The sequence below is a fragment of the Aethalodelphis obliquidens genome, unplaced genomic scaffold (assembly GCF_003676395.1).
Source record: "Aethalodelphis obliquidens isolate GAN/ISIS:26980383/991018 unplaced genomic scaffold, ASM367639v1 scaffold84, whole genome shotgun sequence".
Lineage (NCBI taxonomy): Eukaryota > Metazoa > Chordata > Mammalia > Artiodactyla > Delphinidae > Aethalodelphis > Aethalodelphis obliquidens.
This window is the reverse complement of record NW_020838028.1, coordinates 4,413,350-4,428,196: the sequence shown is the minus strand read 5'-3', so window position 1 is coordinate 4,428,196 and position 14,847 is coordinate 4,413,350. Positions and strand designations below refer to the sequence as shown.

At 36.9% G+C, this 14,847-nt stretch overlaps 1 protein-coding gene across 11 annotated transcripts in view; it reads left to right on the top strand.

Annotated features, from left to right (window-relative positions):
- PPHLN1 (periphilin 1) overlaps window positions 1-14,847 on the top strand; it is a 140,104-nt gene that overhangs the window by 43,934 nt on the left and 81,323 nt on the right. For all 11 annotated transcript variants that reach the window (XM_027093480.1, XM_027093479.1, XM_027093475.1 and 8 more), the window contains one exon: window positions 14,370-14,581. In XM_027093480.1, the coding sequence (XP_026949281.1) occupies window positions 14,370-14,581 (212 nt within the window). The remainder of the gene's footprint in view (window positions 1-14,369; window positions 14,582-14,847) is intronic.

Here is a 14,847-nt window from a genome sequence, read left to right as displayed (position 1 = left end):
GGACCCTGGAATGCAATGGCAGCAGGCATGTGACCTTGGAAGCCACATGTTGAAATAGCAGAGTGGTCAGCCAGGGTTCTTGGATGATGCATGGAGCAGAGTCTCTCACCTTGGAAGGCCTGCCCTAGACTGTTTCTTGGTGGTTAGATAGACTTCTTTTGTGTAATGACTCAACATTACATTTTTTGGTATTTTTGTTATAGCAAGTTAGGAACGTTTTTCCTTAATAACATTAGGCACTGTTTTAGGTGTCAGTGATCAAATTGTGAATAACACAGAAAAGATCTATATTCTAGCTGGGAGATCTCAGCCCATATCTCATTCCCAGATTACTTTTAACTGTAAAGATGTGGTTTTGTGGAAAGAACTCTGCACTGGGTCCCCAAACTTCCATCTCAACTCTGGTATAAGACAGTTACTTGATTTTGGGGTAGTATAGAATAAAAAGTAATGCGGGAAATCCCTTAGCTTAAGTAACAGTACCCCTCGTTCTCTTATTCCACATTTAAAAACAGATATTTGAGGTCTGCACTTAACTTATTCTTAACCCTGCTCTACTAGTTACCAAGCTGCTTTCTCTAAATGATTCCTGAAAATTTAATTCCTTTTTGAAGTTCTTGTTGACAAGAAATGAAGTAGCTAGTATTTTGTGTGAAGTATTTCTGAGTGTTGAATGTGGGAAGGAAAGAAATATGAGGTCCTGAATAAGAAGTAAAATGCTTGCTTTCTCCCCCTTGTTCCCTCCCATTGTATCTTTGCCTGATTTTTACTCTTAACCAGTAAACATACATCTGCTGAAACTGAGAGGTTGATCACAATTTGTCTGGCTTGGTGTGAGGGGTGAAATTAGTTTGGGGGTGTATATTAACAGGTGAGAATCCTGAACTTTTTAAGTTTGCTTTTGAAACCAGCATTCAAGGTAATTATAGTGTCGATTCTCCCAGGTTCACATTTTGAGAAACAGTGCCTTATAGCATATTAGTTCTTCCCATCTTCCATTCTCTAGGTGACTTTGCCCCCTATATATATGTCCAGCATTATGGCTGAAATGTTTGTGACACAGCCAAAGATGCTGTCCTAGCTCTCAAGTTATATACTTTTTTGATAATAAAAATGATCAGTTCTGTTAAATATATGTTTTTTTGGGAGAGGCCTCATAGTAAGCATTCTAGTTGTACTTATATTTCTTCTCTTTTTTGATTGGATTCATTATATATGTTGATATCCTCGTTTTCAACTTAGCTAGAAACTTTAGAGTTTGAAGGCTTTTTTTTTTTTTTTTTTTTTTTTTTTTGCGGTACGCGGGCCTCTCACTGTTGTGGCCTCTCCCGTTGCGGAGCACAGGCTCCGGACACGCAGGCTCAGCGGCCATGGCTCACAGGCCCAGCAGCTCCGTGGCATGTGGGATCCTCCCGGACCGGGGCACGAACCCATGTCCCCTGCATCGGCAGGCGGACTCTCAACCACTGTGCCACCAGGGAAGCCCCAAGTTTGAAGGCTTTTGATGTAAGTTTTCTTTGTGCAGTAAATGGAACTTCGTCTTACTTGCAGTGCAGAGTTATACCCTGTGAATTATGGAATGACAATTAAAATGTGCTCAAGTTCCCAGTATCATGGTGCTGTGTTTAGCATGCCTCAGGGGCATCTTTAAACAAAATTCTTTCTTAAAATCAGGATGATACTTGCATAAAGAAAATTATACTAGTTGATATTAATTGAATTTTATAGCTAATAATGAGTGTTGGGACTAACGCACTTTAAAAGAAAAAAGTATGAATAAAGCTGTGATACTTATTCAATCGATTATTTTAACTTTTTTTGGACAAACTAATGATAAACTATAGAAATTTTATGTTTTGCATTTTAAGTACTAAATGACAGTTGTATATGTGGGTTTGTTTTAATTTGTACCATTCTTCAGGAGACAGTTCTGTATTTAAGAATGTTTAACTTAAATTTATTTTACTTACGCGATTTTAAATACTTAGATTTTCTTGTTAAAATGGGATTTTTACATCTGAAATAATTTTAAGGAATCTTAATTAGTGATCAAGAAGACAGAAATCTCTAAGTATTTCAAATAGAGGGTTAGTCATTAGCAGTTCAGGGTCAACCTAAGGGAAATTAGGTCATATGAAGCCAGGCTAGTCTACTTCCAGTTCACCCTGCTCATTGTGTAACCCTTAGGAAGATCTTTATATCCTAATTCTGTGAAGCCATCAGAATTATTTCTCAGCTTTTCATCCTCTCAACTACTGTTTCTGAAATTGGCAGATATATAAAAGCAAAAGCAGCCCAAAAAAGACAGGCTCAGCAATCTGGGCTTCCTACTTCTCTTGTACTTTGGATCCATAGTTCTTTACTATGTTTTTAGCTCTCTGATGGCTCTGAGCAGATTACTAAAAAACAAATCTTTTGTCCAGTTTCTCTAGATTTTTTTCAGCAGTCAAATTAGAATTATTTAGTTCCCCATTTTTGGACGTAGAAATATTTCTTAAATGTAGTAGTGGTATTTTATTGAAGTAGCAAAAATCGAGGTGAGCCTTGAAGTAATGGTATCTTTAGGTCAAACTCTATGAAACAGAAATATTTAAAAAATGATATGTCAAAGATTTTATTAGTAGAAAATATCTATTAAATATATGGTACAGAGTAAAACCATGAGTGAGTTTACAGAAATACAAGCTGTTAAAGCAAGGGCAACGGAAGACTTAACATTTTTCTGTTAATAATTATTTTGTGGGCTTCCCTGGTGGCGCAGTGGTTGAGAGTCCGCCTGCCGATGCAGGGAACACGGCTTCGTGCCCCGGTCCAGGAAGATCCCACATGCTGTGGAGCAGCTAGGCCCGTGAGGCATGGCCGTTGAGCCTGCGCATCCGCAGCTCCACAACGGGAGAGGCCACAATAGTGAGAGGCCCGCGTACCGCAAAAAAAAAAAAAAAAAATATTATTTTGTGTTTGCTTATTCATTAGTCATTTGATAACGTTTAGCTGCATACATACAGTAGCAGGCACCAAAGATTTAAGAAAAACTATGGGAGACAAAAAAAATCTTTAAATTTTATATATTGTTACAAAGGATTTTTTTTTTTAAATGTTTTGTCTATAAAAGATTGTCTTCGAATCTGTGCACTATTCTGCAGGTCAGGTGAAGAGAATCATATTTGGAAATAATGTTGAAGGTTAAGAATTGCTTTGTTAAGGTATAGCATTTTTCTGAATAATGGAAAAATAAATAGCAACAAAATATAAGTTGGATTATTTCTTGGTCAAGACATATTATAAGGTTTGCCTTTGCAGAGAGAATATCCTGAGGTGGAGGAAGCTAATCATATTTTACTGATTTCTTGGTGATCCTCTGGGAAGATTACCTGACACCACGTTGGTAGTTGAAGTTGACAAGGCTGCCTTATCTTGGGTTTGGCGAGTAATGCTATGCTGTTTGGGTGTTTGAAATAAATCTTTAAAATATAATAATGATTTTTAGATAGTAGTTAGTCTTACAATTTGTTTTCCCTTAAAATAAATATTAAAAATGAAAATTCTTTTCTCGAAGATGAAAGTTCTGTTTGGTTTCTTATTTTTTATTTTTATTTTTGGTGGTTCGCGGGCCTCTCACTGTTGTGGCCTGCCCCGTTGCGGAGCACAGGCTCCGGACGCGCAGGCTTAGTGGCCATGGCTCACGGACCTAGCTGCTCCGCTGCATGTGGGATCTTCCCGGACCGGGGCATGAACCCCTGTCCCCTGCATCGGCAGGCGGACTCTCAACCACTGCGCCACCAGGGAAGTCCCTTTTTGCTTTCTTTAAAAAATCCCTTCACATCATTTTAAGTGATAAGGAGCTAAATTTTTATATCACATTTTTAGAGGAAAATAAGCACCTTTTTTTTTGCTGCGTTGGGTCTTCGTTGCTGCGTACAGGCTTTCTCTAGTTGCGGCGATTGGGGGCTACTCTTCGTTGCAGTGCTTGGGCTTCTCATAGCAGTGGCTTCTCTTGTGGAGCACCGGCCCTAGAGTGCATGGGCTTCAGTAGTTGTGGCTTGCGGGCACTAGAGTGCAGGCTCAGTAGTTGTGGTGCATGGGCTTGTTGGCTCTGCGGCATGTGGGATCTTCCCGGACCAGGGATCGAACCTGTGTCCCCTGCATTGGCAGATGGATTCTTAACCACTGCGCCACCAGGGAAGTCCCAATAGCTTTCTTTTTCATAGACACTTATTAGAGCATATAACATACATAAAGTACACAAATCAAGGTGTATAGCTCAGTGTTAACCGTAAGTGTAACCACATCCAGGTTAAGAAATAGAACATTACTTGCATCCCAGAAGCTTCTTCATGCTCCTATTCATAACTCCTATAGAGTTATTTTCTTCTTCCTCTCCAAAGGTGATCATTATTCTGACATAAAGCCATCTTAATAGTCAATGAGAATAATTACAGTCGTTGTGACTTGCAAAACTTTTTGTCAATACATCAAGCTCTTTCAATAGAAATGTATAGGGAAGTAAAATAAATGGTAAAACTAATATTCATTTAATACACTGTAATTTATAACATTAGAAACATTGAGAGTTTGAGTTTTATTTCTTTGTAAAAAAACTTATCAAGAGTAGTTTGAACAGTGTTTGTCGTCTTCTTGAAGCAAGCATCTTTTTTATGCCTTGGTGAATGGTCATATGTACTCCATTCTGAGTTTGGATCAGTTTCCGACATTTTATCCTTTGCATTTTCATTGTTGTGAAATTTCTCTGAGAGTTCCTTTAATGGAATTTTTTTGTTAGCCTCACTTCCTCTGGGACATCTTCATCCTTTTTTGTCACAGTCCCTTTTGTTGTTTGCCTTCAATAAGCTTGCCTTCACCAATTTCCTGAGGCTGTATATCTTGAAGGCAACATTGTCAGCATTCCTATGGTCACATGTTTCTTCGGTAACTCCATTTACGTTCAATTTGAATTCCACTCCTACCATTGTCACTTTGTTTCTTGGCTGCACTTTTGTCTTTGTTGACTAATTTTCTTTCAATTATCCATTTTTATAAAATATCACGTGGGTTTATCACTGGGAACAAGAAGGCAACAAAACTACATGCTTTGTTGTCTGTGTATGAACTGAGTAACAGATGCACCGTGATTAATCCAAAAGCCTTTGAAAAATGCAGTGCGATTCGTCACTGATGATGATGTGCATTTGCTAGTCCTGTGGTGATTTGTGGACTGAGAGCTAGCAGCTTTGCACCCATTTATATTCCCATCCGCAACACATGTGAATTTCATTTGTTCCACATCCTTGTCAACACTTGGTATTTTCAGTGGTTTTTTTTAAAATTTGAGTTAATAAGTATGAATACTTATTATGTATTATGAATTATGTAGGCATTATTCCTCTTAATCCATCATTCCCGTTTTATAGATGACGAAACAGGCACAGAGAAGTTAAGTAACTGTCACACCTCTCCCATGGTAACCAAATGATGAAGCCAGGATTTGAACCCTGGCAGACTTGTTCCAGAGTCTGTGCTCTTAACTATTGGACTGTATATAAATTAAAGATTGAAAATAGAGTAGAAAATACTTTACTTGAAAATGTAACATATAATTTGAATGTTTAGAAGAGTTGAAGGAATTTTAATACTTGAAGTTAGGTATGTTATAAAGTAACATTTTAGAATCGTTAAGTGGTTCCAAGAAAGCTTTAGAATGTTTCTTCTTATTTCTTAAACTGATAGATTAAATTTGAGTGTGTGTGTGTGTGTGTCCGCGTGGGTGCATGCACGTGTGTCTGTCTCAGGATTTCTGAACTTTGACACTATTGGCATTTTGAGCTGGGCAGTTTTTTATTGAGGGGGTCTGTCCTGTTTATTGTAGGTTGTTTAGCAGCACCCCTGACCTTTACCCACTAGATGCTAGTAGTATCCCCCTGTTGTGACAGTAAAAAATGTCATGTCTTCAGATATTGCCACATGTCCTGCTTGGAGCAAAATTACTGTCACTTGAGAACCATCAATATACTAAGGAGCCTCACTTAATAGAATCCTTTTTTATCCTTGCATATATTTTGACTGTTTTTCATATTCATAATTTGGATAAGTAGGGTTTTTTTGCATTTAGAGTATCAGATTCTCAGAGCAGTAATAATAGTTGTACTCCTCACTTGAGTACATTAAGCATCAGGAAACTGTTTCTAGAGGTTGCTTTTCCTCTTTGAAGTATAATTACAGCTACTTAATTACTGTGGAGAATATTAGCTATCCAGATTTCTTTTTGGATTGGAAGGTTGGTGTTGGAGGGAGGTGGCTTTGAGTAATGGAAGATCAATTTTTAAAATCTAAAATAGGGAACTTAGAATATTGACATCAGAAAATATTTAGTTACATAAGTTTTTCATAATAGTCAAACTGATTTACTAAATAATTGTGAAATATTTGGTCTTCCACTTGATAAATAGGAACTATCAATCAATGAAATGAAAGAAAAAAAAGCTTAACAACTAATTTCTAATTAAATAAAAATTTAAAACTTACATTATGAAGTACTACAATCACATTATAGAAATCATCTGAAAAGAAAGGAAAAAATTCCTTGATTTTACTAGGAATAAGTTTACAGATGAAAGCACTGTTGACTTTCTGTTGAATTACATGCTTTAAAAACTCATTGCACTCTCACATTACATTTTATGCCAAAGAAATAGAAGTGAAAGGTTTTTGTTTAGGTATAAGGTAAAAGATACAAGGTTGCTCAATTTGTCCTTGCCATATTATCTTAATTTAAAGAAAAAAAGAACAAAACAGCTAAGCCCTTGTAGTATATCCATTTTTACCTAAGTCTGGCATAAATTATAGTGGAAGACAAAAATTTAAGAAAATTAAGACTCAGTTGTGTCATAAAACTAATATGACGTGCACCAGTGATATATATTAAGACACCCATCTTATTTGTGGATTACTGGATTGTTTTGATAACAGTGACTTTTTTCTCTCAAAGAAACTCTTCTGGTTGACATTTGAAACCAAGCGCAAACTAAATTAACCAGGTGTTACGCCAAGAAAAAGAAGAAATTCAAAGTATTGTGTAGCATTTTGTAACTTTAGATTGAGCCTAGAAAAAGTGAGATTTGTACAGAATATAAATAGAGGAAGAGAGAAAGGAAACTTGTTATTTAAAGATAAGAAAGGCATTCTGACAGTCAGTGTGGACCTTGAAATCTAACTCTGTTTTATGGACTAGAGTAGTATTTTTAGGACCAGTAAATCCCTAGCAATTTCCAGCCCAACCCAAATTGTGTATTATGATGAGGCTTATATATCCCACCCTAGTTTTCACTATTGGATGGGATCATTTGCCTATTTGATAGGAAAAAATTAAAATAACTTGAGTTATATTAAATATTTAGTGAGATGATACATTTGTATTTCATTGATTTATCTTCATATCCTTCATCTACTTTTTATTGGTGTTTTCATCTTGTTCAAAGGTTTGTCAACATTCATTAAATTATTAAAGACTAACATTTAAGATTGCCATCAGATGTTGGAATTTTCCCTCTTAATTGGAAATTTGCTTTAAATCTAATTACATTTTCAACTTTAGGCTCTTTTTTTGTATGTAGTTTAAACTTGGTATTTTGATACACAGTGGTTTCTTCCTGTAGACTTATAATTATTTAGTATCTTTTAAATATATATATATATAGAGAGAGAGAGACAGATAGACAGACAGACAGACAGAGAGACAGGTCTTTTTCTCCTATTCCTTCCTTCCAAACATTTAGCTTTTTAGTCAGCCTGAATTTGTCATGGTATGTGTTAAAGGAAAGAGAATCTGTCACCCTCTTCCCCACATTGTCTCAAAGTTAGGTAAAATATTTTATAACTTGAGGATCCATGTGTTTGGGGGAAGGTTAAAAATAAGATAACGGATAATGAAAAGACTAAAGCTTAAAACTATAGGCATAGATACCATATTCATTGTAAAGTTGCTGTGCTTAAAGGAGTTAGGAAGTAAATTAAGATCAAAGGCCATACATGAGCAGATGAACTAATTTTTGGGTCTGTGTCTTCCTGCAGAGGATGCTCTGAGAAGTGTCACTGTAAATAAAGGTGTTTAATTTTATTAAACTCAGTGTTTCCCACAGTTGTGGCTTAGTATTTTGTGGAACATATTTTGAGAAAGGCTTTTTTATATTATAAGTAAATAAATATTAAATTTGTATATTTACAATTACATTATAAACATATAAAGTCAGGTCTCTGGTAGAAAATATGAATCAGCCAAAACATATTTCTATCATTATGTAATGAATTTGCTCTCCAAAATACAATTAAACTTCTAAAGCATAAAAATCTTGAGATATTTGCAAGGGGTAGGGTGAAAAAAATCCCCATACTTTTCTTTGTGTTCTGTGAGAAAAAGGAAGCTATAGGTAAACTTTTTATTCTTTAATAAATTGTGTTTGGAAACCTTCAGGAAGTACATACTTGACATTGGGATCAGCAAATTATAACCCATGGGCCAAATCTGACCAGCTGTCTATTTTTGTAAATAAAGTTTTATTGGAACAGAGCCACACACATTGGTTTACATATCATCTGTGGCTGCTGTTGTGTTAGAGTGGAGTGTTGAGGAGTTGTGATGGAGACCATATAGCCCACAAAACCTAAAATATTTGTAGTTGGACCTTTAAGCAAATGTTTGTTGACCCCTAGTCTAGCGAATGGCCATTCTGCCTACTTTTCACTTTATATGTGTTTCATCTGTGTACAGAACTCCATAACTGCCATTCTTTACATTGAATTATCCACAGTTCATCTTCTGTAAAGCAAATTGCTTGGGAAGTCAAGTGGAAGTCTTGTTCTGGAGGTTTTATTATTTTGAGTAGGTTTTAAACTCTTACAAACATGTAAGATTTCATAGTTTTTCTGAATGACAAAGCTATCAAGCGGTTGTATTGGCACGCTTAGCTAATTTCTTGAATAAGCCTTTATACTGATTTGATGGAAATCATAGTGGGGTAATACTGTCAATAGAATTAGCTGACATCTGTTGAGTGCTGTGTACCAGGCCCTGTTCTAAGTGTTTTACATATAATATCTCATTTACTCCTTGCAGCTGTAAGTAGGTACTGTTATTATCCCCACCTTGTAGATGATGAAATTAAGGCATAAGGAGGTTAAGTAACTTGTTCAAGGTCATGGAGTCAGTAGTTACTTTGGGAGGGGCTTTTAGTACTTAGGAGGCTAGTTCACAGAGGGCCTTAACAGTCTCTTTCCTTCCTCTACTACTTATGCTTCTGTTAAGTCCTATACATAGGGCTAGTATTATATTTGAAATGTAGGTGCTGTATAATTCTATAAACGCCAAGAAAGCTCTCTGACTCATCATTGTGTCCTTGGCACCAACATATGATGCCTTCACAGAGCAGTTAGAGTGATCATTGTAAATGTACATCAGATCTCTCTACTGCCTCATTCTTTGTTGGGTTTCATCCCCTCTGTTATATCTCTGCTCAGATATTACCTTCCCAGAGATGTTCTTCCTGATCATCCCATCAAAAATAACCTCCCTCACATCTACCTTTCTTTAAACTGCCTGTCAATCTGAAATGTCGTATTTATATGTCTTCTCCATTGCCCAGTGAGGGCAAAGACTTGGTCTTTTAGTATCAAAGTAGAGTGGATATATTTTCTCTTGTTCTTTCCATCCATTTTCTGCAACAGGAGCCTAACTTCCAAGGGTTGAAACCACTTACCTCCCAACTCACTTGCCTCCTAATTCCTTGATTCTTGAGATGAGTTCTGGGCATACTTCTTGCTCCTTATTACCTCCTCCAAGCCACAGTTCCAGTGTCGTCTCTGAACTTCTCCATTTGTACCACCTGTCCTCGTCTTTGTACTCTTTGATGTATTTCCAGGACCCCATTTCTTGTTCCTGGATTATTATAGTTTCTGGCATATAGTCTTCTCCTCCATCCCTTCCTGTCCTGATTTGATGATGCTCTTAATTAACACCAGTTCTTTCTTGTGTTTTCAACTCTTTAGCTCTCCACTGGCATGGTCAAACCCTACAATCATCATCCCTGGAAAATGTTCTGCCTCTATCATTAGCCCTGAGTTTCTGTTTTTGACTTAAAGATACCATATTTATATGTACACAGCTCTTAGACGTTAGTTTGTCTAGTTCAGTCCTTCTCAAAGTTTCCTGTGCATCAGAATCACCTGGAGAGCCTTGTTAAAGCCTGGAATTCTTGGTCTCACTCCCAGAGATTCTGATTCAGTAGGTGTGGTTTGATGCCCTGAATTTGAATTTCTGTCACCTTCCCAAGGTAATGCTGATGAAGGTCTGGGGACCTGCATTTTGAGGAACACTGCTCAAATGAATACATTCCCCCAAAGGACAGATACTTTCCACTCTGCCTTAAGCGTCTGTTCGTGTCCTTACTTTCTTTACCTTCTATTAATGACTTCTAGAATTATGTTACTGAGGTAAAGGACTTCTGAAGAGAGATTTCTCATATTTTTTCTTCTTGAAATGAAAATTTTCCTCTTTATCCTTTTTGTGTTCTTCTCTTCTTGCCTTCAGTGCTATTCTCTTCTACTTAGTTCCTTTGTCCCATTTTTTCCTGGTGATTTTTGGCTCCTTTTTCAGTTACCATTTTTGTGTCTTGGTTTATCAGTTTCTCCATCTATAGGAAATTAGCCTTTTCCCCCCAACTTCCAAATATGACCAAGTAAGCCCCTTTCCTCAGAGTATTGTCCCAATTCTCTTCCTTCTTCCCTCTACCAAACTTTTTTTTTAGAAGAAAAGTAATAGTTTAACTCCGTTAGTAGATAGGTCATAATTTCTTATAGTCTGATTTGGTTTCCAAAGTTTTACTGGACAGTCCACTCACTGGTCATGTGACTCTTAGGTTTTAAATATGAAGATCTGTTCCAGCCTCTGCAGTATTTGATATTAACTACATTTTCCCTTTTCAAAAATTTCTTCCTTTGTTTTTTAGTTACTACTTTTTTAAGTTTTCACTGTTCTGACTACTTCTCTTCTTGTTTGCATAATATCCTTTAATCCTTCTCTACTTTTTCTTGAAGCTTGGAATGCCTTTCCCACCATCTAACTCTGTGCTGTTCATATGGGAGCCACTAGCTGAATGTGCCTGTTGAGCACTTAAAATGTGGCCAGTTCAGACTGAGATATTGTGTAAGTGTAAAATACATACTGGATTTTCAAACTGTAAGATGAAAGGGAGAATATAAACTATCTCACTAAATTTTTTAATATTGATTACATGTTGCTAATATTTTAGATATATTGGGTTAAGTAAAATATTGCTAAAATTAATTTCACCTGTTTCTCTTTACTTTTGAAATATGACTACATCATGTGTGCCTTGATTATATTTCTCTTAGACAGTATTGATCTAAATTTCACCTTTGCTTAAAGACTCCTTGGTCAGTTTTTCATCTATTAATATGTATATATGTCTCTTCTAAATTACAGTACCAGCCTTTTGGAACATTTACTCCCCATCCCCCCAATTAGATATTAAGCTTCTTCAGAGCCAGAGTAATTCCTCATAGTGCCTTTCATATATTGGGACATAGATATATAGATATGAAAAAATATGTATACATACACACATGAATAAATGACTTGGCTAATATTACCACTTTATCAAAGTAGTACCATATACTTATGGTAGATGATGCCTGTGGTGATGTTTTTGTTTAATCTGATGGTCAGTAGGAGATGTTGATGTGAAGGAGAGGAGAGACGTTGCTCTGCTCTGAGATGTTGAAATCTGACGTGCACTTCCCCCATGTGTATCTAGCCACCCCAAGCCGCTCTGATAGCTCTGAACTGTGCTGTTGTGATTTTACTGCCATCTGGTGTCAGGATTAGGAAACTGTAGTTCAGCATTTCATCTTTCCATTCCCTCCAGAGAAAATAGGCAGTCTTTCCTCTGAATGTGGGCCTGTTCTTCTCCATTTCCTGAGTAAGTTATCAGGAAGAGCTCATTTACTTTCGCTGTATGAAACCTTTATTCTCCTTCTTGGAGCACTCTTTCATTGCCTTCCCGGATAACTTACCTGTGCCTCATGTTTCTGTGGCCACTCTATTCTCAGCCCATTTCCTTCTCAGTGTGGCAGTTTTATAACCCTAGGTTCTGGGCCTTCTGCACTTTTTATCCTTTGTTTTCATCTATACCCAAGGCTTTTAAATACTTCCTGTTTACAGACAAATTTATAGTTATAGCCAAAAATCTCTTCTGATATTATCACCAGTATCTGTTGTTGCCTACCAAGATATTACATGAGCATCTCAAATATAGCACTGTCAAGTCTAAATGTGGATCTCCCACCCTGTCCCTATTTCTCAGATCTATTTTTTTTATTTCAGTAATTCATCGTGGCCAGAATTCTGGGTATCATCTTGTCATCCACCATCTCTCACACTCATTAGTCAAACATTTACCTTGTTTCGTTGAGTCTACAAAACTGCACTCTTGTGCATGTTGAATTTGTGACCCTTCCCCTGCTCCCGCCTTATCTAAGTCACCACTGTCTCTTGCTTGGACTAAGTAGACTCCTAGTCTCCCTGCACACACCATTGGCTACATGTTTTATCTGTATGTTTAATATCAACCTCTCCCACTAGCCTGAGAGTTCCGTAACGGCAGGGACTGCATGCATGTGGTTCACCATTGGGTCCCCAGTGCCTGGTACAGTTCCTGAAATCTGTGTAATACATATATAGCTACTTACTTCAGCTCTCAGTGATATTCATATGATTCCTATAGCTTTAGTGATTGAACTTGAATATATTGGAATTTCTTTAATGCTTTATTTCAGTATTAGTATTTTGTCTGAGTCTATTTATCATAAATGAGTTTTAACTGTTTTCTACTTTTGCACAGAGAAAATTATATCTGGAAAGAGGATATAGTTTGGGTATTAATCAGTTAATGACAACAACCTACTTATATATTGTGGACTACCAGTCATTATGCTGAAATTATTTTCTGAGCAGTTGAAATTTCATACAATTGGCTCATCTTTTTACCATTCTTCTGTCTGAAGATAATGGTCTCTAATTTTAATATGGAGGTACATTTGCTAAATCTTCAATTAAAACCTGTTTGACTCCAAGTGTTCTTTTAAATAGATGCTTGTGTCTTTTTTAAAAAAATTAATTAATTTATCTGTTTATTTTTGGCTGTGTTGAGTCTTCATTGCTGCGCGGGCTTTCTCTAGTTGTGGTGAGCGGGGGCTGCTTTTCGTTGCGGTGAGTGGGCTTCTCATTGCGGTGGCTTCTCTCGTTGTGGAGCACAGGCTCTAGGCACACGGGCTTCAGTAATTGTGGCACGTGGGCTCAGTAGTTGTGGCTCACGGGCCCTAGAGTGCAGGCTCAGTAGTTGTGGCGCACGGGCTTAGTTGCTCCGTGGCATGTGGGATCTTCCCGGACCAGGGCTTGAACCTGTGTCCCCTGCATTGGTAGGTGGATTCTTAACCACTGCGCCACCAAGGAAGTCCGAGGCTTGTGTCTTCATAGTTGTATTTAATAATTTTAATTTGCTTTACTGTTATAAAGATAGTTTTGCTTTATAAGTCTTTATTATTTGGGCTTTCTGCTTTGAGTTGATGATATTGCTTAATAAGGAAATTTAATTTATAAAAGTAAAGATGATATAAAAAGTTGGTATTTAGAGATTGGCAACAATCTGTTGTAAATTCAGAGAGCAAGGATTTTATAGGTATATACCAGGGTTTCTCAACCTTGGCATTGTTAACACTTTGGGTTGCATAGGTTTTTACTGTGTATATGTGTGGGTGTTGTCCTGGGCATTGTAGCATTTTAGGAGCATCCTGCCCCTAACCACTAGGGGCATTCCCTCCTCTCCAGTTGTAACAACAAAAGTGTCTGTAGATGTTGCCAAATTATCACAGGGGGCAGCGGGGAATCACACTAGTTGAAAACCAGTGGTACTTAGAAGAGGGTAGTAGACCATGAACTGTCTCATTGGGGAAATCTTTGGCATTCTCTAGGTGTCTTTGAGAGTATGGTAGCTGTGTGGTATGTTGTTGGTAGCAAGCAGAAGTAGAGACTATATGACTTTTTCACATTAAACAATTTTTGTGCTTGCTTAAAATAAAGTAACTTTTGCACTTAACCACCTGGTTCTACCCCAAACTGAAAAAATGACATAATTCACTGATAAAGTTTCATTTTGTTGACTGATTTCAGAAGTTAGGTGGTGGTAGAAAAAGGGGACATAAATTACAACACAAACAATGGTTTGTAACCAGAGCTTTTGCCATTTGTGCTTGTATATATAAAGTATAGGATATAATTAACTTATTTTATTTTTTCTTCAAAGGGGCATGAGAGATGGCTTTAGAAGAAAAAGTTTCTACTCTTCCCATTATGTGAGAGACCGGTCTCCTCATAAAAGAGACACTTCTTTTTTCAGAGAATCACCTGCAGGCCGAAAGGATTCTCCACACAGCAGATCTGGCTCCAGTGTCAGCAGTAGAAGTTACTCCCCAGAAAAAAGCAAAACTTACCCTTTCCATCAGTCTCAACATAGAAGTATGTATTTTTAAGAGTTCTCCTTTTTTTTTTTTTTTTGCAACCTCCACTGATAAGAATGTATTGAGTCAGATTGCCTTATATGTGTTATATTATTTTTAACTCTTTATTTGAAAAATTTCAAACTTACAGAAAAGTTGAAAGAATAGTATAATGAATGTCATACACACACATACACACACGCACACACACACACACATTTTTAAACCATTTCAAATTGCAGTCTGTATGACATTTCACTTCTAGTTCTTCAGCGTGGAAGAGGT